This window comes from Stigmatopora nigra, chromosome 3 (genome assembly GCF_051989575.1).
Source record: "Stigmatopora nigra isolate UIUO_SnigA chromosome 3, RoL_Snig_1.1, whole genome shotgun sequence".
NCBI classification, from domain to species: domain Eukaryota; kingdom Metazoa; phylum Chordata; class Actinopteri; order Syngnathiformes; family Syngnathidae; genus Stigmatopora; species Stigmatopora nigra.
In genome coordinates, this window is record NC_135510.1 from 4,764,997 (window position 1) to 4,788,083 (window position 23,087).

At 38.6% G+C, this 23,087-nt stretch overlaps 1 protein-coding gene and 2 long non-coding RNA genes across 9 annotated transcripts in view; 2 read left to right on the plus strand and 1 right to left on the minus strand.

Annotated features, from left to right (window-relative positions):
• Positions 1-16,759, plus strand: part of LOC144194778 (uncharacterized) — a 29,113-nt gene extending 12,354 nt beyond the window's left edge. For 2 of the 3 annotated variants that reach the window (XR_013325967.1, XR_013325968.1), the window contains exon 4: positions 9,308-10,782. This is a non-coding gene — a long non-coding RNA (uncharacterized LOC144194778). Of the gene's footprint in view, positions 1-9,307; positions 10,783-16,626 lie in introns of those variants that run through there. The other variant, XR_013325969.1, reaches the window with a different exon arrangement.
• unc13c (unc-13 homolog C (C. elegans)) overlaps positions 1-23,087 on the minus strand; it is an 84,832-nt gene that overhangs the window by 3,997 nt on the left and 57,748 nt on the right. The window contains exons 19-31 of one of the 4 annotated variants that reach the window (XM_077714055.1): positions 17,160-17,286; positions 16,603-16,699; positions 16,216-16,359; positions 15,588-15,665; positions 13,857-13,934; positions 12,169-12,195; positions 9,809-9,897; positions 9,297-9,434; positions 7,559-7,682; positions 7,343-7,402; positions 5,397-5,477; positions 3,917-4,064; positions 930-1,022 (exon numbers count right to left, since the gene is read on the minus strand). In XM_077714055.1, the coding sequence (XP_077570181.1) occupies positions 930-1,022; positions 3,917-4,064; positions 5,397-5,477; positions 7,343-7,402; positions 7,559-7,682; positions 9,297-9,434; positions 9,809-9,897; positions 12,169-12,195; positions 13,857-13,934; positions 15,588-15,665; positions 16,216-16,359; positions 16,603-16,699; positions 17,160-17,286 (1,284 nt within the window). Of the gene's footprint in view, positions 1-929; positions 1,023-3,916; positions 4,065-5,396; positions 5,478-7,342; positions 7,406-7,558; positions 7,683-9,296; positions 9,435-9,808; positions 9,898-12,168; positions 12,196-13,856; positions 13,935-15,587; positions 15,666-16,215; positions 16,360-16,602; positions 16,700-17,159; positions 17,287-23,087 lie in introns of all 4 variants that reach the window. The other 3 variants (XM_077714054.1, XM_077714057.1, XM_077714056.1) reach the window with 3 other exon arrangements.
• LOC144194779 (uncharacterized) overlaps positions 20,277-23,087 on the plus strand; it is a 71,625-nt gene continuing 68,814 nt past the window's right edge. For both annotated transcript variants that reach the window (XR_013325971.1, XR_013325970.1), the window contains exons 1-2: positions 20,277-20,401; positions 20,493-20,600. This is a non-coding gene — a long non-coding RNA (uncharacterized LOC144194779). The remainder of the gene's footprint in view (positions 20,402-20,492; positions 20,601-23,087) is intronic.

Here is a 23,087-nt window from a genome sequence, read left to right on the forward strand (position 1 = left end):
AGGTAAGACTGTATAATAACTGTGGACAAATAATCCCCGTGATGTTCACAAATGACATTGCGATCTGAAAGGAATGCAGGGAAAGGGTGTGAGTTCTGTTTTTGTCTACTCAAGATAGATATGCCAACCAAATATCACATTGATGAATTAAACGGGAGATGTGTTTTAAAATGAAAACTCAGCCGAATTGACCTTTAACAGTAGTTAGTACTATTTGTGAGTATGTGACCGGATCTTTTTTTCATTTGTTTAGCTGTTTCGAAGATCTTATGTGCTCTGGAGTATCTAGACAGACATGATTGATTGTTACAGTGTCTGGGACAGACCATAAAGCATTTTGAATGTGACTTTACTTGTGATGTTGTGACTGAAAGGGAACATGAAAAAAAAGCTGATGGTAGATTAAGGCAAAAAGCAGCACTCAGCCTCTTCTGTTCCATGGCGTAATAACAGGCTAATGGCATACTCCACTGTCTTGGCAATAAAGATAATTGTAAGGCTATGAACATGTCATCATAGGGCTAATGTTACCTGAAAAAGAGTGATACTATGAGATAAAAGTGACAAAACCACAACAAACTGTCTGTTTTAGGACAGCCATCGCAGACGCAAACTGAATGTTGATAAACTGCTTTACTCTCTAGCTACTTTTATTTTTTCTTTTAAACCTTTGGTTTATCTTATCACCTGGTTCTAGCACATAGTACACATAAATAGTTGCCCCTAATATTTCTTCCCTCATGCCTGCACTTGCGTTCTTCCCTGGCCACCATTTGAGGTAATATAGCATAGCATTTTGTTCTAAATTGAGCCATAGCTGCTTATTCATTTTTGGTGCCCCAGCAGCACAATCATCTCCAGTGTTGCCTGAGGCATTCACGTAGGAATAAATACATTTGAATAGAAATAAAAACGGATCCAACGCTCACCCTTCACGCTGACTTTGTGCTCCCCGGTGCCAGGGTGAGAGATGAGGTTTACTTGTATGGAGACCTCTCCTACGGACCCATTGCTCGACTGACCTGAAAACAAAACGCAAACCTGACGTAAGGAAGCTTTGTCATTACAATTTGGAGATGTAGGAAAACAAACGAACATAGGAAGCATATTTATTTTAATAGGATATTTTGTTTTGCCCAAGGCTGGACAAGAACAGAAGACCGAATACTAATCACAAAATCATCTGTCTGGTTTGAAGACCGGTAACAGGCTAGTGGTGTGAAGAGATGTCGTAAATAAATAATTCTTTTTAATGAAGTCATCCAGAGAAATACCAACAAAACACTGCGGGTTCACTTTACTTTGCTGCAATGCATCATACATCAGGGTGTTTTCAGTGTCTTGACACTCACTTACAGTGGCTGAAGGCACTGCATGAGGCTACTGTAGATCATTGCTATGCCATATTTCATGAATGTGAAGAGAAAACCCAATTTTTAAAGGCCAAAACCTGCAAGCTAATGCAATGTTTCTGTACACAAAACCCCCAAATTTGAAGTGTCTGTCCTCTGTCAGAACCAAGACTTCAATCCGTTTTGTGCAACCAAGATGCATAGTTCATTTGAAAAAACGTGAACCACCCCTTGAACGTTGTCGCATATAAAATTATCTATCTAGAATTTTTGTCACGTTTGTGATGGCATTAGCTCAAATTCCACTTTCATATGGTTAATTCTGAGAATGCATCAATAATTATGGCCCTTTCCACACCCTCTAGTGTGAAGAAATTAAACCTTCGGACCTCCTGACCCATGTTACTTTTGTGGATTCCAGAGACATTTTTTCTCTACCTTGCCCCCAGGGGTCGTGGTAAAATCCTGATTGTCAGCCAAACCCTAATTTTATTTTAATGGACATAACGAGGCACTTTGAAATGTGGTAATGAGTTCAAACCCGCCTCAGCGTGACCCAATATGATCATTTTGTGGCATTTTTAAAAAATGACCCCCAAAGCACCATTGTGATGGCTGCCCGATTCACACTGATCAGCATACCATACGTGCCAAACATATGATTCACCAGTATGGATAGTCAAAGTATTTACTATATCTTCATTGCTAATTTAAGGGAAATATATGTGCATTTTTTGAGTGTGCTACTAAGTGAAGAACCTAGACACCACCTACGTATATAGATCAGATTGCTGAGCACGTTGTCGCCTCACTCTGCAGCCAAGTGAGGATGGATGGCAAACGCTGGAAGGCTGCAAGTGGGCTTGATGATGAAGGAGCTGGCTGATCCGATAGTTGATTGATATGTTCCAAACACTCTAGCTATGTTATGCCATTAATGAACAAGAAAGGTGATTTATCGTAATGATACTCCAACACAAGAGGTTAGTCAGTCCTGCATCATTTTGCAGAGAAATTGTGTAAAACAAAGTAAGATTTCAGTACTTTTACTGTAGTTCATAATGTTGATATAGTAATGACGCTATTGTTTATAATTGCATAGAGGGATGAACTGTTTATCCTTATATTAGATGACTGCAGCAACAAAAACTGCCTGCACAGTAAGACTTTTTTTAGTCTGCGCTTTCTAACTTATTCGAACTAATGAATAAGGATTGGTTGTCTTGGAAACCCTTTGAATAGGTGGGTTTCCATAGAGTCTCCTTGCAGTCTGTTTATTTGAAAACGTTATTAGAAAGGTCATAAATTAGATATGTCTTAACCAGATTTGAATCAGCATTTATGAATATTTTTTAGTTACATAAGAACTTGGTGTTTTTGATACTCTGTAGTATTAACATTTTTACTTATTTAAACATGGTGGGCCGTCCGTGGGATTCTAAAACAACAGGCTTTGTAGGTTTGCCAGGTATCCTAATAGCATAATAACACGACCTCAGCATGATCCTGAACAAGGAAAAACAGATATAGTCTTCTGTAGAGTAAACTAGTGTGCGTCACACTTAAATGTGTCACTGTAACAAACAACGGGGGGTCGGTGATTAATGAAGGCACATTCAAGGGCCCGTGTTTCACCGCTTTGTTTGCTGACCTAATGCACACACGCCACCTCACAACCTTCCCTCATAGGCATTGCATCCGTCTACGTCTAATACAACATAGATTTATTGGATTTTAGTGCTATAGTGAATAGAAAAATTCAAGCCTCCAGTTAGCGAGGCAGTGCTTATCTATATGCAACCTGTATGTGTGCATGGCACAGACTTCAGCAACCAGGGCTCAATTCCCACCTTAACATAGTCAGACACTTGGTGTTGTTTCAGATGGGGTTTTACAGTGGAGAGAGGCGGATTGTTTGGTATAAATAGATGAACAGGCATAGAAGTGGGTCAGTATACATTTCAAATAATCCATTGGTTCTGACAGTGTTATTTTCTGTTTTATGTGATGACAGAGTGTGAGGGGCAAAATGAAGTGTGGGGGCTTTAGGGGGAAAGGGGGCGAGGAGGCAACAGTCATTTTTCTTTTTGTTTACTTTATATATTCATCAAGAGAGAGAAAAAGAGCTTGAGGAAGTCACCTCAATCTACGAGCCTTAGAAATAGATTTGCGGAGTTAAAAAATTGAGCAAATTTAGCATTTCTAATAGTCTGTCCTAACATTCTTCTGGAAAAACACCTTTATAAACCCTATATTATCTTGAAAAAAAATCAGGAAAACCATTTCAAGATATTCTACAGTTTGTCCTTTGCTGACCAATCGGAAATTTGGCAAAATTATGTACATTTAGTTTAAAATTTCTGAACTCAAAAAGAATAAGATAAGAACAGAGCCTTACAGCTTTGTATCAGATCAGTTTTCAGATCTTAATATGTTTTGGCTACAAAAACGCTTCAGCCGCATGAAAATTCTTGATTATCATATAGACAACAATGCAAAATGGACTGTGTCACAAACAATAGCTCAAAAGAAAATCAGACAACATAGCTATTGGGGCTTCGTACCTTGAGAGGTTTGGGTGCATATAAATTTCTTGATCAAGGCATCTGTAGGTTGAGTGTAAAGGCTAAGAGCATATTTTAGGGACTTCATATCAGGGCTTTTTTCCAGGAAGGTTTTCTTCAGTCCATTTCCTCCGGCATGGAAATATTGCTGAAAACAAACAAAATATTTCATGAATTTAGAGAGGAAAGTGTGTTGTGTGAATGTTGCAAAGGCTTCAGGGAAATGTGGAACTATTTTACACAGGCCAACCTAATCAGTCACACAGCTAATTAACATGCACAGTATGTAAATGTGAATGCAATGAACAATTCATGGCCGGAAAAAAAGTTTTTAGGGACCAGTAATTATTACACTTACAATGAGGAGTGTCCTACTATTACCTGTAGTTAGTTTTCATGAGATCCTGATTTTACATTTACTGCCTTAACCATACTGCGGTAAGTACGATACATATTATGCACATAAAACGTGGTGAGGGAGATAAAATCCCTGCCTGTCTATTGTTCTTTACAGGTCATAGTTTAGACAGGAGATAATGTAAATTATTGGAAATATCTCTGCAGAGTTAGCATCTCTGTCTTTTATGAACCCTCAAATGCAAAGCCCATTTGACCATTATCATGTCCATAAGTATACTTGGGTTTAAAGTTCAATAAAATCTTTCCCATGCAAAATTCATGACTCATTTTTAGAGTTTAAGCAGATTCTGCTCACATTTGAGCTCAGTGCAATATATCATTTTTGTCTTTTTCTTGTTGTAAACTCGATGGAGATTGTTCCAAAGAGAAGGTGTATTGAATTGATCTGGTCACAACTCCCCTAAAGCATTGCTGAGATGTGTTAATTGGCTCTTCTTGTGGAATACTGATGACAATAATTCCAGAGACAAGATTGATCCAAAGCAGCAGGTAGTCGCCTCAGATTTGGCACAATTAATGTTTCTTTGGAGTGGTGCACACGCTCCATGACTCCCAATTCTTTATGCCACACAACGACTAAATTGTCAGGGCGTCTACCCAAAAGTCGAATCGAAGAGGATTTATATAACACATTGCATTAAAAGGGAAGCATCTTTGTCACTATCATGGCAACCGCCAGATCCGATACTTTTGTAATCAGTTCAACCGCCTTGTAAAGGAAAATTAAGGACCAATTATCCAATAAAAGAAAACTGCAGACAACCGATTGTTGAAATATATCATTGGACCATCCCAATGAACAAATTAGCATTTTTATGGAAAATATATGTGGCTTTAGTCATGAAACCAGCATAAAATATCTTGTAAAGATACCCTTAAACCAGATGACTAATGAGCAAAAGGAGGTTCTTCTATCACAGAAAAGTATATAAACCAAGTGCCTAAAATGTGAATTCTATTTTGCTGCCGCAGGGAAGCCCAGGAGCATAAAAATAAGGGCTTTATGTTAGCCACCTATTAAGGTCTCTTGGGCCAGCTGCCTTTCTGACATAATCCTCACCTTGATAGTGGGAAGCACAAGGTCCATGGCTGCACACTGACGTGGAGTCAGACTCCTTGCTTCTTCACGGATGACATGCTCCTGTGGTGAACAAACATATCGAGTTAAATATTAAGCAAAAGAAAAGGCAGGAGCTACGCATTTTTTTAATCACACGCTGTGGGCATCACAAATGCAGATTTTGAGTCGACAGGCGAACGGGAATGTTGCCATATTGGCTTGGGATTAGAAAATACATATTAATCATAAGCAGTGTAGTCCCTCAAAATATCAGGACACTCTAGAATGGATCAAAGTTTATTATAATCAGCGTTAACACACCAATGCGGACATCGGTGAAGCAATGAAGAGAAAATGTGCTGTACATCCCATCCCTAAAATTAGATCCTGCGGATGAAACACGAAACCTACTAAGATTTTTTTTATGCATTCGCCTTTAATCAATCGTCGACGTCGGCTTTAAATTGATTTCCATGAGCCAGCGTCAGACTGAAAGCACTTTAATTAACGTCGCTGCTAAAATGCGAGTCAGGTGCCAAATTTTACCACACCCATTTGACTTTAATCGAAGTAAGAAAAAAAAACAACACACATAATGACAATTCTTCTTATACACAAGTAACAAGAGGTAGGAATAATTCCAATGTTGGTGAAAATTAGTGAATAGGAATTTTAATCAAATATCAGTGATTTCACATTGTTCCCATAAAATGATTGGAATCCTTTTTTGTCCATGTTTAGCCTGTGCTTTACATGCCACTGATGTTTGCCAAATATGAAAAGTCACAGTTGTAACCACTCTGTGCCAATAAATGCTTCAATGTTCTCCATCTGTAGTTGAATAATAAACGCTTCTGCTAACCTTTTGCTCCCATATTGTAAATTGGATATTCTGAAAATCCCTTAAATTAGATAATTATGACTCATGACCATCATTAACAAGAGGATGATAAATGGCTTTAACGCTCGAGGAAGGATAGAGACACACGCCCATCTGTGTTCTCCTCTCCAGATGTCAATGCCTTAAGCGTAACAGAGTCTCCCATAAGACGAGGAAGGTTGTCAGTGAAGCAATGCCAAGTTAAATGCAAACATTGGGCGCATCTTTGGTGCCGTTAAATACTTCAGGTATCGACAAACCGTAGAAGTTTGCAAAAGCGCAAGTTAATGAAGCCTGAGACATGATTCGTCTTAATTTCACATTAGCAATTAAACGTGTAGCCTAAATGAACGATATAAAGGTGCTGTAGCAGTGGCAAACACATGTTTCGGTTTTAACAGATGTTGGGATCCACCATTCCTCCTTGACGTTGCATAATCTTTCTGGGCATAGTGTGAACCCAAGCTTGAACCTTATTACACATTGACTTGATGTAGAACTGCATTTATTGGTAAAGTCCTTCAGGACATGGAGGACACTATTGACCAATGGTAGTTCTCAGACCACAACTGAATCTGACTAACACGTTTTTTGACGAGTTCCACTTATTCTCCAGAGCGTCTTATGTAGTCTGGAAATGCGGTATTTATATTTAATTGATAAAATGCCATTTCTTTCGGTCGCACCTCCTGGAAACACTGGCCAGAAAATATACTGTTTAATGCAAGAATGAAAGACCTATTTTGCATACAGCCAATAATTTTCCAGTTAGAGAACAGCACATTGTTCAAGTACTGAAACGTTTAGGAAATCCAGCTGCTTTGTGAACATTCGTGTTCATATAGTGTATCAATTTTATATTATTAATGCTTGTAAGATTGTAAAATACGTAATACTTATGCATAACAGTACACAAGAACAGCCCTGTGCATTTAATATGAATAGCCTACAGCATTTGTCATATTCTGCCTGACTATAAAACAATTTCTGTGCCGTATACTGACGGTCGCCAGAATGTTTTATGAAGCAAACCTGCATGAGCAGTGCAATGATCAAAGTGGATTACCTTCAATTTAGACAATTGCCCCAAATCCTTTGCAGCATTGAAGATCATCTGAGCTCCTTGCTGCTGGAAGACAGAATATTTTTTTTAATTATTGTGACATAACATGATGTACCTGAAGGATATTCTCACTGTAGTTAAGAGGGAGAGCGGCACATTTATTCATGGAAACAGAGATAAGATTAAATGAAACCAGTTTGCAGTTCTGATTAAACTTACACTCTGGTCATTCAGCGGCGGCAAAACAATGGTTCTCTCGATGGTGTTTAGCACGATCTTCCATAGCTCTTTGAGGACACGTTTCAGTACTGTCTTCTCACAAATCTTGGCGAATAGCATCAAACTGAAACGAGTTAAAAAAAAAATCAACTGAACATTTCAAGCATATGTTTTAAACAGCTCCACAAGATGTCTACAGAAATAATTGGATTAGATGTTTGTCTTAGTAAGCCTGATATGAGAGAAAATATGCAACTCGTTGCGCTTTTTTTAAAATCTTCAGGCTGACATTGACTCAGACTAATTCCCATGGAGGATTTGGAGGATTGAGGATTTTCCCCATGCAGAAAAAACATTCTCCATTTTTTTCACATTTCCATAACAAATCATTTTACAAGTTGACAATGGTATGAACAGGGCGTGGACTGCAGTAACAACAAACAAGAGCGTTGAGTTAAAAGGGCTTGCAGGCTGTTGGCTGCTTGCCATTGGCCCCACACAATGCTCGATGGATCAATTTTGTTCAAGCCAAGAAACCACAGTTTAATATCATCATGGCAGACCAATCAGTCAAACCAGGTGGAGTGGATGGATTCCAAATACAGGCTGAGGGAATGTTGCATTCTCAAAAAATCTCAAGGGACACACTGCCTTGAGTGGTAATTAAGGATATAACCTGAAAACGACTGCTTATGCACTCTTGACACAGAAAGAATTGTGTGCTGTATACCTTCATGGGCTGCCCAGAGGTTGGACTTTTTCCCCTCGGACTCAATGTCACCACTCTCCAAACATGGGTGGAGAACAAAGTCAAGAATACAGACCCATCCTACCACCTGAAGGTGCAGGGAGGTTACCTTCTTGTCTACTTGGGTGAACCCCAATGTACAGGCTCTAAACTGGAGGGTTTATGCCCACACCTGCTTGTCGCCTCTCACCATGGGCAACTGCATTGTGAACCTTACACGTTAGCCTGTTCTCCTTCCCAACCAGAGAAGTTACATTGGAAGTCCCAATTTCCAGATTTTGCTGACAGGGATTGGACCGCCAATGACCCTTCCTTTGTTGATCTGATCTCCTTGGCTTGGAAGCCATCGTAAAAGTAGACGTGATTGTAATATGTTTAATATTCTTAACTATATTAACTCTTTCAATGGTAGACCGACGGCAGATTTTTAAAAAACCTGATGCAAAACGAAATTATATGTAAGCCATTTATTAGTCAAGTAAATGTTGTAAGATTAGTTTGAAATTTAATTTAATGGGACATCTAAGAGTGTGTGCATTGCTTGCAGTTTTTCTTCAATTCCAGGTAGGGCTCTGTCCTTATCCCCCACAAACAGCAGTGGTTTACTGTAATCCTAAAATGTGTCACTGAATTCAATGACTGATACCTTGAGGGACAGAAATGAACTCGTACTGTACCTCTATTTATGGCAGTACATTGTGGAGATGGGAGGAAGGATTAGGATTTCCATAGCAAAAAGAGGATTCCCCCTGTAAAATTTCATTGACCTAAATGCTCATTTGACAATGACAGAGAGATTTATAAACCTCAGCTGAAGCGATTCAATCTTTGAGGCTGTTTCAGAAATAGTCTTTCTCACATTAATCATTTTCTTGTATCATTCTGATTTTGAGAAAGGGTGTTACAAAGAGTTATAGTTTCAGCATGCACAATTCTTTGAGAGCTAATTGCACCACTTGCAACCAATGAACACAACAAGATGACACCTACTTTTTATCCAGAAGGTCCATCAGAGGCCGAAGAACAGTCTCGGCATCCATGGCAGCGTGACTTCCCTTGGCTGAACCTTTCATTTGGACAAGTTCTTGGTTCATCTGCTTCACGCAGTCCTCAATCACCGGTTTGAAACTTTGGATTCGAAACAGAATAATTACTTTGTGCTGTTTTTGTGTGATGTGTATTCACACTTTTTTCCTTGTTTAAGCATCGATCGATCTAACCTGAAGTAGAAAACTATTCCCCGTAAAGGTATAAAAGTCAACATAATGAACAACGCTCAACAATATGGCTTGGTAGACATAAGGCAATAAAGTATTGTCGTTAACTCCCGAAGGCTGGCCGTAAAAAATTAACAGCGTAAGTTTTTTTAAAAAGGTTTTTTTTTTGCTAAACGTGACTTTGCTAAAACTACTGAAGCTGATCGTAGTTGAAGTGTGTGCATTAGATTAGTGGCATAATTTGTCTAATTGAAAATCTTGTGCATGGCTTCCACTGACACTCACCTGGAGCCGAGGACGCCGCTGAGCTCATCTAAAACAGTGTTGAGTTTGTTTTGCAGCTCCTTGAGCAAATCACTGGCCTCTGCATCCAGCTGTCATAGTAGGAGAAAAGATTAACAGTTACTGCACGGTTTGACTCCACAGAGCTGCCACCCCATCTTACAATTCTGCAGATGCCTGGGCTGAAATGAGGAAGGGGGCCGTGTGCACGGACGGCAGGGAGGGGGGCATTTTTGATAACCTGTTTGCCTCCCGTTCGTTCCGCGTACCATCTGTGCCGAGCATCGCTTTGAATACAAATGGATGGCTCCGAGCCAAGCGCGGCCACAAGACATTGCATTGGCAAAGTAGACGCAGCCAGCTAGCAGGAGCCCACTTGGGCAATGCTGCGTGCACTAATGCATAGCATATAGTTGACCCAGCTGAGAGAGTACGGCAAAAAAGGCAAGTGTGTTCCTATATGGACTACTTTGCTTTAGTTCATGTTTTGTACATATGTTCTTTCTATTTTTAATCCAAAATGCAAATGAAGTGCAGGGTTGCCCATAGAAAACTTGCAAAGCCTTGTGGTGAATACATTAATCAATCATTAAAAAAAGTGTTTTCAAATTCACTGTTGTAATTGTGAATATATTTAACAAAAAGCCATAATCTTGAAATTGAGTTTCAGCAACCAAAGTACCAATAGAAATAAACATTGTGGATATTTTATTGTCCATTTCTTTACGAGCCATGACACAGTTTGATTGGCAAGTCTATGTGGGTGTGAGCTGTTTCTTGGGTGGAAAACAATGTCTAAGAACAATCACCAGTGGCCCCTGAACAAGATGATGGATAGGGTAGACAAAAACAAGTGTTGGTACTTAGCCTTGAGCTTAAATGAAGCTTTTATTCTGAAGAATCGATGTAGTAACTACAAATTCATATACACTACTGTGCATGCATTCAATTAAACTAACTTATCGGGTTGCTATGAAATAAAAAACACAAATATAAAACATCTATGTTATATCAGTGTTTTGTAGTAATGATTTGGTTGGTTTGTTCCCCAGGCTTTTTGCACCGTATTCATATGCTCGCTTATGAACATATTGCTTCTTCTATCACCCTAACATCATACACGGAGGCATCTACGATTTTTCTGATGTCAAAAAAATTGCTTGAATGTTGCACATGTTATTTCATAAAATAAGGCTCGGTTAGAGTGATAGTAGAAAAGAAGCATTAGTTTCAAATTCCTAGGAAATGGTTTTGCCTGACCTCTGGAACTGTTTTCCCTCTTTTCTAAGGTTCCTCACTTTAATGGCAATGTGAGTGAGGAAAAATACAAGTAATGTGCTTGATACACGAGGAACTGCAAATTCAAATCTGACTTCAGATCTTCACATGTGCTCAGATCAAAGTCTTCATGATGCTGTTTACTAAGAGAGAGAATTGTCAAGCTACGCCTCTGTAGCTACCAAAACGGCAAGAATTAGTCCTGTGAAATATGTTGTTTGAGGGAAGTAATTCGGAAAGCAACACAAGCGGGTTAAATGAATGGTTGAAAAACTACTGTCTAAAACAAGATGCAGCCAACAGAATTGGGAGCCAACGAGACTGAAATAATTAAACGGATGTTAGTCTGGTTATTGCTGATGTAGTCATGCTCTTGATCATAATATCGGCACTTTAGAAGTTCATTGCGAACCGAAAGCAATTATGCAATTTATGGTCATCATTACAGAGGAAAAACTAAAGGAGAAATGTCAACAATACGCATAGTTGCAAATAGCTTTTCCTGAGATAAATCCGTTTGTCATGAGATGTGTTTGACACACCTGCTCTAGCGAGAAGCAGATTATGATCTGCATGACCAAGACTAGGAACATCAATATTATACATAAAAATTTGCCATCCTCTTGAAACCAAATCGTGACCTGGCTACAGGCTTAATGACCTGTTGAAAATATAATGGATAGGTTTGTGAGTGTGACTGTATTTATGTGTGGGCAGGAGCAGCAACAAGTTATAATGACATATTTCTAAATTAGCCTTAATTAAAGGATTGGCAAACAGGGTAGGGTAATGGGGAAGGAAGCAAGCTAAAAATAAATAGATGGAAACGCATGTTTTTTTGTCATTTCCCCTATATTGCCTGGGATGGTGAGCTAGAGCAATCTGTCCTAAGGGGTAATGGGCAAGTCGAATTCCGTATGCTCGGTGGCACATGCGGCTGGAAGGGTTTCGGAGTGGACGGGTGGGCTGGAGTGAAAGAAAAGCATATGAAAGGTGGCAGGAGAGAAAGGGAACGTGTTCGTGCTTTTTTTACATCATTCGGTAAATGGTGGGAAAGGGTTGTTGACAGGTACTATTAGACACACCTTACAGAAGGACACAACCCCCTCCTCCTGGAGAGAGAACACAAAAATTGAAAAGAGGAAAGGGATATTGGGAAGGGTGGATGTCGGGGACAGGGGGAATTACAACAGGAAACAAAATGCAAGACGAGACAAGGTATTAGATACTTGAAAAGAAGCATGCATTTAAGTTAGAATAATCTTTAGAGTGGCCAGTGAGGCGATGAGTTTCACACAGGTTTTATCTCAATGCACCTTGTTGAAAAAGTTTTGGAATCCCAGTAGATCGGGTGGGAAATCTGCATTGTGCTGTACCACTTTTATAAGCTGGCCAATCCTTCACACATTTTACAAATCTTTGATCTCCAAACTTGCTATCCTGATTCAGACACCATTTGTCAATGCGGATTTGAATTTTATCGAGTTAATAATCCTGGTATAGCTGTGGTCTTAGCGAATGGGCGATGCTGATTTATCTTCTAGACAGCTACATGGTTAATTGAGAGAAGTTCTCAGCGTACCACCTCTAAAGTGACGTGATCTTCTGTCAGAAGGATTCCCGTTTTTGTAGCTACATTATTGTCAGTATTTACCCCAAACACCGGCCTCATTCTAATAATTAAAGTCCCTACACATCTCTTCAGGTGACCATTTTTTGGGGGTTTACACAGCCTAACTGCTTGTCATCCTACTTTAACCAATTTGTCAGTGAATTCTGAGAAGTAAAAACTGACTGCAACTCCAAATCTTTTGTTCATATTCTAAATAGGCTGAGTCAAATTAAAGCAGACATTTTCAAATATGATCTAGGTCACATTTGTATGTGGATTTAAATCCGATACTTGCCATATTTTTGGGAATGTGGCAGTGGTCTGAACTGTTGCTTAGCAACGGTAAAATGGCAAGAGCAGTATAATGTAGAGGAAAATCACAACATACATGGAGTGTTGGAAAAATATTCATCTAGTTTCATTGCTCTTAAGAAAAGTGCTTGGACAGTGAGAGATCACAGGCCTCTCTGTTCCATATGCAACTCCTAACCACTACTACTATTACTATAGCTCCATCGAGAGGTGTATATAACAAAATCCACTACTACTACTACTACTATCACCACCAACACCACCACTACTGTGTTTTAATAATCCGGTGTGGCTTGTATATGAAACACACTTTTAGATATTTGAAAGTGCGCCCTGTATTCCAGTGTACCTAAAAGGACGGAAAATGAAATGGTGTTTTGCGAAGAGTACAATTCCCATACTATTGCAAACCTGTCCCATCAATCTATCCATTTGGCTACCCATCCCTTCTCTGACACCTGCTACGTTCAAGTGCGGAACACTGTGTTGAAAATACTGATTAATTGACCACAATTACACAAAACAAGCCTTTTTCATGATAGCCAACGTCACAAGTGGGAAAAACGATTTAAACTTTACGGTAGCATGAGAAGATAAGAAGTGAAAATAAGATGGCAACAAACTGACAGGCCAGAATAGTCGACAGGACTGATACAAGGGAAACTGAAGGAAGGATTATGGGGAAACACTGTCAGGGTCAATGACTTTTCACTTCCAATAAATGTCACCTGAAATGATGATTTACATAATCATGACCTAGCACTCATTCCTTGGGCTGAGCGCTTGTGTGAGGTCTACTAGTTTAAGCTTCTGTTACTTTTCTAAGCCAATTTGGTAAATGAGACATACCTGTTTACCTCCCATGGACTCAAACATCTTCTCCAACTGGACTCTGAGCTGCTGGATGTTGTTGAGAAGAATGCAGGGCTGTCAGAAGGGGTTGGAAACAAATGACCGTCAGCATGCCATACATATTTAATGTCGACGTCTCACAGAAATAAATGACAACCTCAAGTGTGCGGAAGCAGCATGTGGGGCTACGACTTACCCATGAAATGGAAAATCTATTGCAAAAACGTCAACAAACGAAGGGAAAAAATGTGCAGGGATCGCAAACATCTATCAGTTTTGATTTCCTGACACATCATCTATACAAGAAATGCAAGGGGTCTACACAACATTGTCAGTCTGTGGAGCAACATAATACTACAGGGAGAGCAATGCCCGCTCTGAATACGTCGGACATAACGATTTTTCGGTTCCCCGACATATTTAACAGATGACGAGCATTAATCACGTAGACTTTTTATGCCAGCTTGCCAGTAATTCAGGCGTTCCCATTCTTCCTTTCCCATTTTTTTTAGTTAGCTGAACATGGCGTGCATTATTTTTGCTAAATAGTAGGAATGTACTTCATTGGTAATGAACAAAGCAATCACTATTGGTTGATTAGAAAATGAATATAGCAAATGAAGATTTCTCTGAAACAGAATACGATCCTTAACCTTTCAGAGGATGACAATTGTCGAAAGTGCCCTTTAATGCTGTAACTTAGTATTTTAGTGACAGATAAAATCATGTACCGTATTTTACTGTTTAATATACCCGGGTGTATTAAATTATTTTTGGTTTTTTGAGCCTCTCGTTTGTGCGCCATTTATTATACCCCGCCGCTTTATATCCCCGGGTTTATTAAATGGAAACTAAGCTTTTTTGGCAAGATTTGTATGTTGTTCATAGGGGCATAATTATAGATACTTAAGTTCATTAAAATTCAAACTCAGACTTTATTCAGCAGTAAGTAGTTTCAATCTGATATAATATTAAATGGGGGGGGGGTATATTAAACTAGAAGATACGGAAAACATTCTTAAAAGTCTTATTTTCCTTTCTCACTTTTGTGTCCTATTGTAGTTTGATTTAAAGCTTATGCGTTGTGTTGAACATTAACATTTTAACATCAAATTGAAAGAGGACAAAATGTTAGTGGCAACTTTATAAATCACAACTCAAAATCTTTATTGAGTCGTCTACACACCGTCCTCATGATATTCTGTGTATATTTAAGGCTTTCTTCAGCTACAATACTAAAATAGAAATGAAATATATTCTTGAGTCAAGTTAATGCATTGCTGCATTTATCAACGCTGCGTCACAATGCAAAGAAACAAACATCATTAAACCAATTGCATTTGGTTTGATGTATTATCGCCACTGCATGACTCGGATGCCTTTTTTTTCCCTTTGTGGAGCAGGATATCTGTTTTCTCCAGAGTGAAAAGAAAAAGAAATATGTACCACACAGCAAAGACCAGTGGGTGTAATTAGGGTGCTGTAAGGGCCCCCCTCGAGTTAATTCTTTGCTCATCTGTCACATTAAACATCTGACGCAGAGGGCAAAAAATACAACGTCTTTGGGCCAGTCGGGAGATGAGTAATTACACATTTAAGTGCATTACGGCCCACAGTGCTCGAGTCGGCTGACAACGCTTCTATTTCCTGTTAAAGTGTCTTCGGGATGGACCTGAAATATTTATCGCAACTCTTTGTCATGAATTTGCATCAATGGATCACACTTACCACATTCTCCTTGGTCAAATATAAAGGGAAATCTTTGGAAATGATTGCAGCATACTGCAGAAGAACTTTATTGATAGTCTGTATGGGGAAAAGAGAGTCAGCATTATTTTTGAAATATTTGCTTTTCCTATGAAGGAATTACAGCTACGTATAGGGAAAAGAACAAGCATAAAGATCAATATGGTTGGCTTTTACTGAATAAAAAGGCTATGAGGAGGAGAAATATTGTATTCCATTGCGAGTGTTTGTTGACCTCAAAAGTCTTATTTGCAAGTATTCTCTTCTTTTATCTTGATTTTTTCCTTTACATTTCTCATTGAAATTATTAAAATAAATAAAATAAAATAGTTTCATTTAGAAATATTTGTAATGTTTTGTTAGTTTTTTTAATTATAAAAAAAACTTTGTGAATCCACTTTTTTGCTTCAACATACAGGAAATATTCAAATTTAATTATTAAATAAAAATGTCCACATTATCATTATTAAATTATTTTTTAAAAGGTAAAAAAATAATTATTAAAATGTCCTTTTAGCAAAAAAATCATTTGCATATGATATACTTTTGCACAAATATTGGGGGATGTTTTTGGTCCCCAATAGATATATTAGTTCCCAAAAGACCAGACCTTGGCAAAGCGGCACATGAAGTGAGCCAGAGCTTGAGGATTCGGACACTCCAGCTTTTTAATGATCTCAAAGCTTTGGTTCAGCTGTGTAAACACATCCACCACCGAACAGGAGAAGAGAGCATGCTCGGACGTCTGCTGGAACTGTAGTTGAATAAAAACACAAGAAAGAATACTGCATTGGATCTGGATATGACATATAAGGGTTATGTTGGTTTGTTATTGTTGTATCAAGTCCCATTCATAATCTCGACTTTCTTCTCTTTAAAATGACTTTTTATCTGTAGAAGATGACTTCTTAGGCAGCCGTCTTTGACCAGTTTAAAAAAAAGAAATATTTCATTGAGAACTCACAGAAACCTCTGTATGCTTTCCATTTTAACTCACGCCATCTTTCTTGTCTCTCTCCAGAGCCCCATTGAGGAAATCCATGGCCACATCCTCATTCTCGTCGAGCCACTGAATGACAAATGGCTCGAACCATCTGAAGAAGAAAACACTCATTCAAAATGAGTTGCATTCACGAAAGCGCTTGGCTCAAATCAGGTGAGAACGTTAGACTCCATTAGAACAAAGTGACTCCTGACACAACTTCATTTATCTTTACCTCACACTCATTGTTACATTTCAGACATTATTTTGGTGCTGCCCAACTATGCCAATAAACCATGTGTAGCAAAATCATTTATTTGAACTTTCACTTCTTATCATGGAACACATTCAAAATTATATTATTAACTTAGTCCTTTTCCACAATGCTTTTTCAGTGTTTCTTAACTAACTGGTGCAAAAATATTGCTATTGTAGATTTAAAAGGGAATTCCGATAAGCTGTTTCACCTAGTATGGCATTTCAGGGTGAAAGCATGTTTTCACAGGCGATACATTTTGTGTGTATACTGATAGATTGTGTGTACTTGTAGGAAAGTGTTGGTTATTACTTACAGAGAATATTCCGGTGGTACCCCCTTGAAGGCTGGCACTTCGCGCACATACTCATTATGGAACCATTTGACTTTGAAGTGAAGATTCATGTATTCAGTGCTTTTGCATAAGCGGTGCTTATCATGCTCTGGAATGCAGATTAAAACACAAGAAAAGGAAACCGGTTACCGAGGTTTATGCATGAATGGTGAAGCCCCACTGGATTACCTACACAGTTAATATTATCCAATAAAATGTTTTTTTGAAGAAAAACAGCCATTCAAACTCAAAGAGAACAATGTAAAGAAATATTCATAATAAAAGAGTAAGGAAACTGTTTAGGCTTTTAACAAAAATCTTCACAGGCACAATTATGCCAGCGTCCCTGTAGCTATTGATGGCATTAAATAACGAAAAGTGGCCAGCAGCTAGCTTCAGAAAAGACAGAAAAGCCTTGAATGACTCCAGAGAAACTCAGAATAAATCGCTTTTTAGCTGAATTGATGCTGGGTCGTTACATCTAGCTTGCTTCACATATTTTGGAACAATTAAACCTTTCATTGGGATCCCTTGATCGTGGTTAAACAGGCTGTCAAAATGAATGTGATATGCAAACGCAAATTTAAATCGTTTCCAGTTTATCTGACATTTCTTTTCCAACTTCTTGCAAGGCAAAAACTGTGGAATAAGATATGTTGGACCACTAAAATCGGATGCTTTTATAGGAATAGAATACAATATTTGATGCATTTTTGGCAGCGTCACACCCAAAAATCTACAAAATTTGCTTGGGCAGGTGCCATCAAAAAAAAAGAAAATGGAAAAAATACAGTCACGCAAGTGAAGAGCGGTACAAGACGAGAGTAAATTCTCTGTCAAGTTTCTCCAGGACGAGATTAAAAATGCAGTGAAAGGAAAGCTCATACAAACGCGTGCATGAGGTGTGAATGAAAAGTCAAGATAAGCAGACTGTATAGATGGCATTTCCCTTTTAAAGGAGAATACATATGAGGTTTACTGTTGCCAAAGTACACCAACACCCGCAAGAGAATGTTTTCACAAAGCCATCTGGTGAATACAAATATTATTTTTTTACTTGTTTAGTTACAATCGCAGATCACAATATTCTCCAAGTACCTGGAGAAAACCCACGCAGGCCCGGGGAGAAAATGCAAACTCCACACAGGTGGACTGACCTGGATTTGAAACTAGGACCTGAGATCTGTGAGACTGACGTGTTAACCACTCAGGCAACAGATAAACAAAAAAAAAAACGCAATAAAAGTGCCTTGTTTAGTTAAAATCACATATCACAATATTCTCCAAGTACCGGGAGAAAACCCACACAGGCTCAGGGAGAACATGCAAACTGGACTGTGTGACCGGACATTTGGTCGCCGGTCTTTTGGTCGCCAGTCTTTTGGTCGCCAATCTTTTGGTCGCCAGTCTTTTGGTCGCCAGTCTTTTGGTCGCCAGTCTTTTGGTCGCCAGTCTTTTGGTCGCCAGTCTTTTGGTCGTCGATGAAATGTACTTAGATATTAAACTCTCTCTTTTAGATATTAAACTCTCTCTCATGAATATAATTTTGAGAGATGGTTTCAAAAGTAAACACGCTGTCACCATTTGACTGGTGACCAAAAGACCGGTGACCAAACGTCTGAGCACCGCTGGACTGACCTGGATTTGAACCCAGGACCCTAGAACCGTGAGACTGGCGTGTTAACCACTCAGGCAACATATAAAAAAACAGCAATAGTAGTGCAAATTCAACACGCCATTCATCAAATCTAACTTTTTTTATGTCAGGAATCGAACACTGACATTTTCAACCTATTTCATGCAAAGTCTTAATATAATTGTGCATAGCACCTTGTCAAAAATGAAGCTGAATAACCCAACAATAAGAAATTAATATACATGACTGCTTCCATTTAACTCGCACCACCACCTCGACGGTAACTCAATAGACGGGTTTGGATCTAGCTCAACGCAACTTGGCTGTCACGCCTTAATCCCGATAAGAACCACGAGTGCTTAGCCTGATGAATAGTGCTAACTAAGCCTGCCATCCTACACTGCTCTTTAAGCTCTCGGAAAATATTGCCAGGTGTTTAAATATGTTTTCTCCCCATACACATGCTTGTTGCATTTTCAAAAGCAAAAGGATATTGGGTGTCACTGGCTTCCAATAAGGAGGAAGATTGTGAAGGCGATTTAGTGCTTTTCACAGAAAGCGGCATAGCAAATGTCATATTTGTTTTGCCTTTCATTTTATCATTACTCTTTGAATTGCCACACAACAAAAATCTCGCTTTTGCATCTCGCCTCACAGAAACCTTTTTTTCCACTTCACTCCAACCAAGCCTTCCGTTTAACTAAATATTTGTTGGATTTGTTCAACTCGTGCATGGATGTTGACAGTTTGGCAAGAATCCCTGGAGCCCAAGTAAAAGACCTTCTTTCAATGCACTGCAATATCCTTCCTTAAATGAAACCAGGCAGCACCTTTTCCCCTCCTTTGGGATCGCTGCTTCCATCTACCCCCAACTGTCAAGGGTGGATTAGATTGAACTAGAAAAAGAAATGTGAAAAAAGTAAGTTGTCTTTCTAGAAGCCAAATCTTTATCCCATTGCTGAAATAGCATCATGTCAATGAGGAAAGTAATCAAAGGGAGAACATGGTTTGTTGTCCCATCGGTTTGTCGTCACACAATACATATTAAAATATATCGCCGGCTATTAAGTGAAGGACCCCATGCAGATTGGTTCCACCATTGCTGCATACTGTACTATATTTATTTACAGCATTTCACTTGGCTGTCCTACACCAACAGATGGGTGCCATTTATGAGAATTGAAACACTTGGTGAACTTAAGTGTTCATTTACATACATTACATCAGCATAAATGTTTTGCTGCATCCTCTTTCCATTTTTTAATTTGTGTAGTTTCATTGTATTTTGTAATGATTTTCTTGTAGAGTACTCAAAAAGTGTGGATTATGGTTATGTTATGGATGTAATAAATTATTTTGGGATTGGTGGATGTCACGCCAGCTTGTTAGGACCAGACGAGGCACAGCTGTGCAGCTGTCATTTAACTGGTGCTTATTGCTGGACTGGCTTTTTGAGGGAGAGTGGCATTTTTAACATGGCTGAGAAGTAAAAATACACACAATACTGTGTTCTTTGTTTAAATTGGCGAACTTTAAATGACTCTTTGGGAGTGTCAAAAACAAAGTATTCAGAGTTCTGAATCCACAAGTATATATTGCTAAATATTGCATATGTTTTATCTTTACTTATGTGATTTAAGCAACCCTGACTTAGCAAAGGAACCTCTTTTTCCATTCAGGCCCAACACAGCTTGAAGCCTAAAATAGAAGGAGAGTCCCAGGGACGTGAAACGAGTCCACTGGGAGTCTCACAGGAAAACACGGCAAAGATGCGTGACTTCTTGGCGGTGAGTCATCAGTGTTGTTTTTAGAAAGGCCTTTAATGATTTACATTCAACAATTTCTACTGGGAAAGGGAAGTGACAAGTGATTTTTTGGTGTGTATTTATCAGACCATTAAAATAAAATGACCATGTTTCAATGCCAATAGCGGCAGTAGACGTCAAATCCAATTGCAAAACATTAATTCAGCCAATGATTTAATTCATTAAAAATACCCTGATTTGGTTGTCTGCCAATCACAGGGCACAAGGAGACAAACAACCAGCCATGCACAGGTTGGGGTGGTAAATAAGTCTACTGGAATAGAGACAATGAATGGTATAAAAAAGTAACTATAATGATTGCTTCCATACTATTCTTAGAATTAATTCATGCACAAAGCAACAATAATTATTAAACAAAGCTATGTAAGTTTCCTGTCTTTACAGTGTTCACTTACTATCAAGTCTATTGTATCTCATGAACAGAAGTGCAAGGAGAACCTATTGAAGTGCCCACTAAGAGGTCTTTGGTGCCTCATTGTATATATCTGTCACTTGTGAAGGTCAGCTCGCGCATATTCATACATATTGCTTATGCAAATCCATTCTCATGCGGTCTTCTTCCACTGCAACACAGCTTACCGACTGCCTTGTATTCATGTGCATGTTTAAATGTGAACAAAGACAACAGATGGACAAGATGACACATGCTATTTTTTGGGCCGACACATTTTCCGTATTGTCATTTTCTCAGCTCCCTGTTGAGTGCTACTGACTGTTTTACTTGGAGTTTTGATTACTTAAATATACCAATGAGTCCCTACACTTGGCATTGGCACTGTTTTTAGTGTGGTATTGACTGATCAACACACCAACCACTGTTATTATGTTGATTCACTGTTGTTGTGCAAAATGCTTGGCAGCATGCCTATGGGCAAAAGGCAATTGTTCCATTTGTTGCTAAGCTTGCGATAGCAAAACATGCTCTTTTGTGGCTAAACAATGCTGACTATCCCTAAGGGGTAGGCTTGGGGTCCCTGGTGAGGGTGTCATCTTATTTGATGTCCCTCCTACTAGGGCATAGCGAATCACAAGGGACCCTCTCAGTTATAGCTTAAAAGAAAAAAAATACAATGACAAAGTACAGCAGCTTGCTAAAATTATCATCAGTTGACCATCCGCATGATTAGACATGGGCATGAGAATAGGGACAGATTTAATTCAGTTTCCTTTTAAGACGTCAAAATAAAGGATTCATTTGTTAATATTTTGTTGAATAACTCTTGAGACTGAAATAAATGTACCCTTTGTTACTTAACCTTTTTTTAAGGCAAGTGACTTGATTTTATATAATAACGATATAGACTAGTGTAGTGAATTTCTAATTCTGGGTCATCATGTAGACCTCAGTTAACATTTGAATGAATGCCAAATCTGATGGAATAATTACATATCATTTTTGGATGATGTGAAAGAGAACAAAATTATTACTATTCAAATTAAGATAATCAAAAATGCATTTTGAGATGAGCACATAATTTCGCTAAAGTAGCTTTTTACATTTCCTATTATTGACCTCCTTGCTTGCCATTGTCAGTGACAGTCCTCTAGTTAATCTAAAATGTGAGGATTGGTTATAAATGCTCATCTTTTACCGATCCGCTTTGATTGCAAGGGTCGGAATGGATTGCAATGGCCAGCAATGGCATCCTATTATTTAAGTCAGTGTCATATAAAGTGTTAAAATTTAGTTTGGTTGAGCAACACATTGAAAAACATTGTTGATGTCTGGAGGCACATGCAAAGCAATAAGCCATCAATTTGTTTCGTGCAAATTGAAATAAAATTTAGCTTGCGGGAGAAATGGATTCTTAATGAAGTTGTTCCCCTTCGTGTCATTAGTCAGACAGGCAGCAGCTACAAGATCATTTTTCCTTATATGGCGGCGGCCTGTCCCACTGAACATTATTTTGGCTTAAATAGTCTTTGGGAATCTTTATAAAATACAAATTGACAACTCCCTTTAACCTGACAGGCTTAGAAAGCAAGTACCATATTTTCACGACTATAAGGCGCACCACATTATAAGGCGCACCCTCAATAAATGACAATTTTGCCATATATAAAGCGCACTGTATTATAAGGCGCACTGTCTATTTTGGAGAAAATTTAAGGCTTTTAAGTGCACCTTATAGTCGTGAAAATACGGTACGTGTTCGTGAAGGGTTTTTAATTTTGCATTTTTTTCCAAAGTAAGGATTTTATAACTAATTTTGTATAGTAAAGAATATATCTCCCAAGCTCTAATTCAATCCATCCAGTGTGTACATTCTTCAATCCATTCAGTGTGTACATTGGGGCTTGTACCATCCTCAGGCAAAGAGAAGGAAGGAAGGAAGTATATTCTATTAGACTAAGATCTATGATGAAATATGGCAAGACCATTATGATGGTCAATTCATGCTACATCGGCTACAGCAAGAATTGATTGATATTTAACGAAGCTATTCT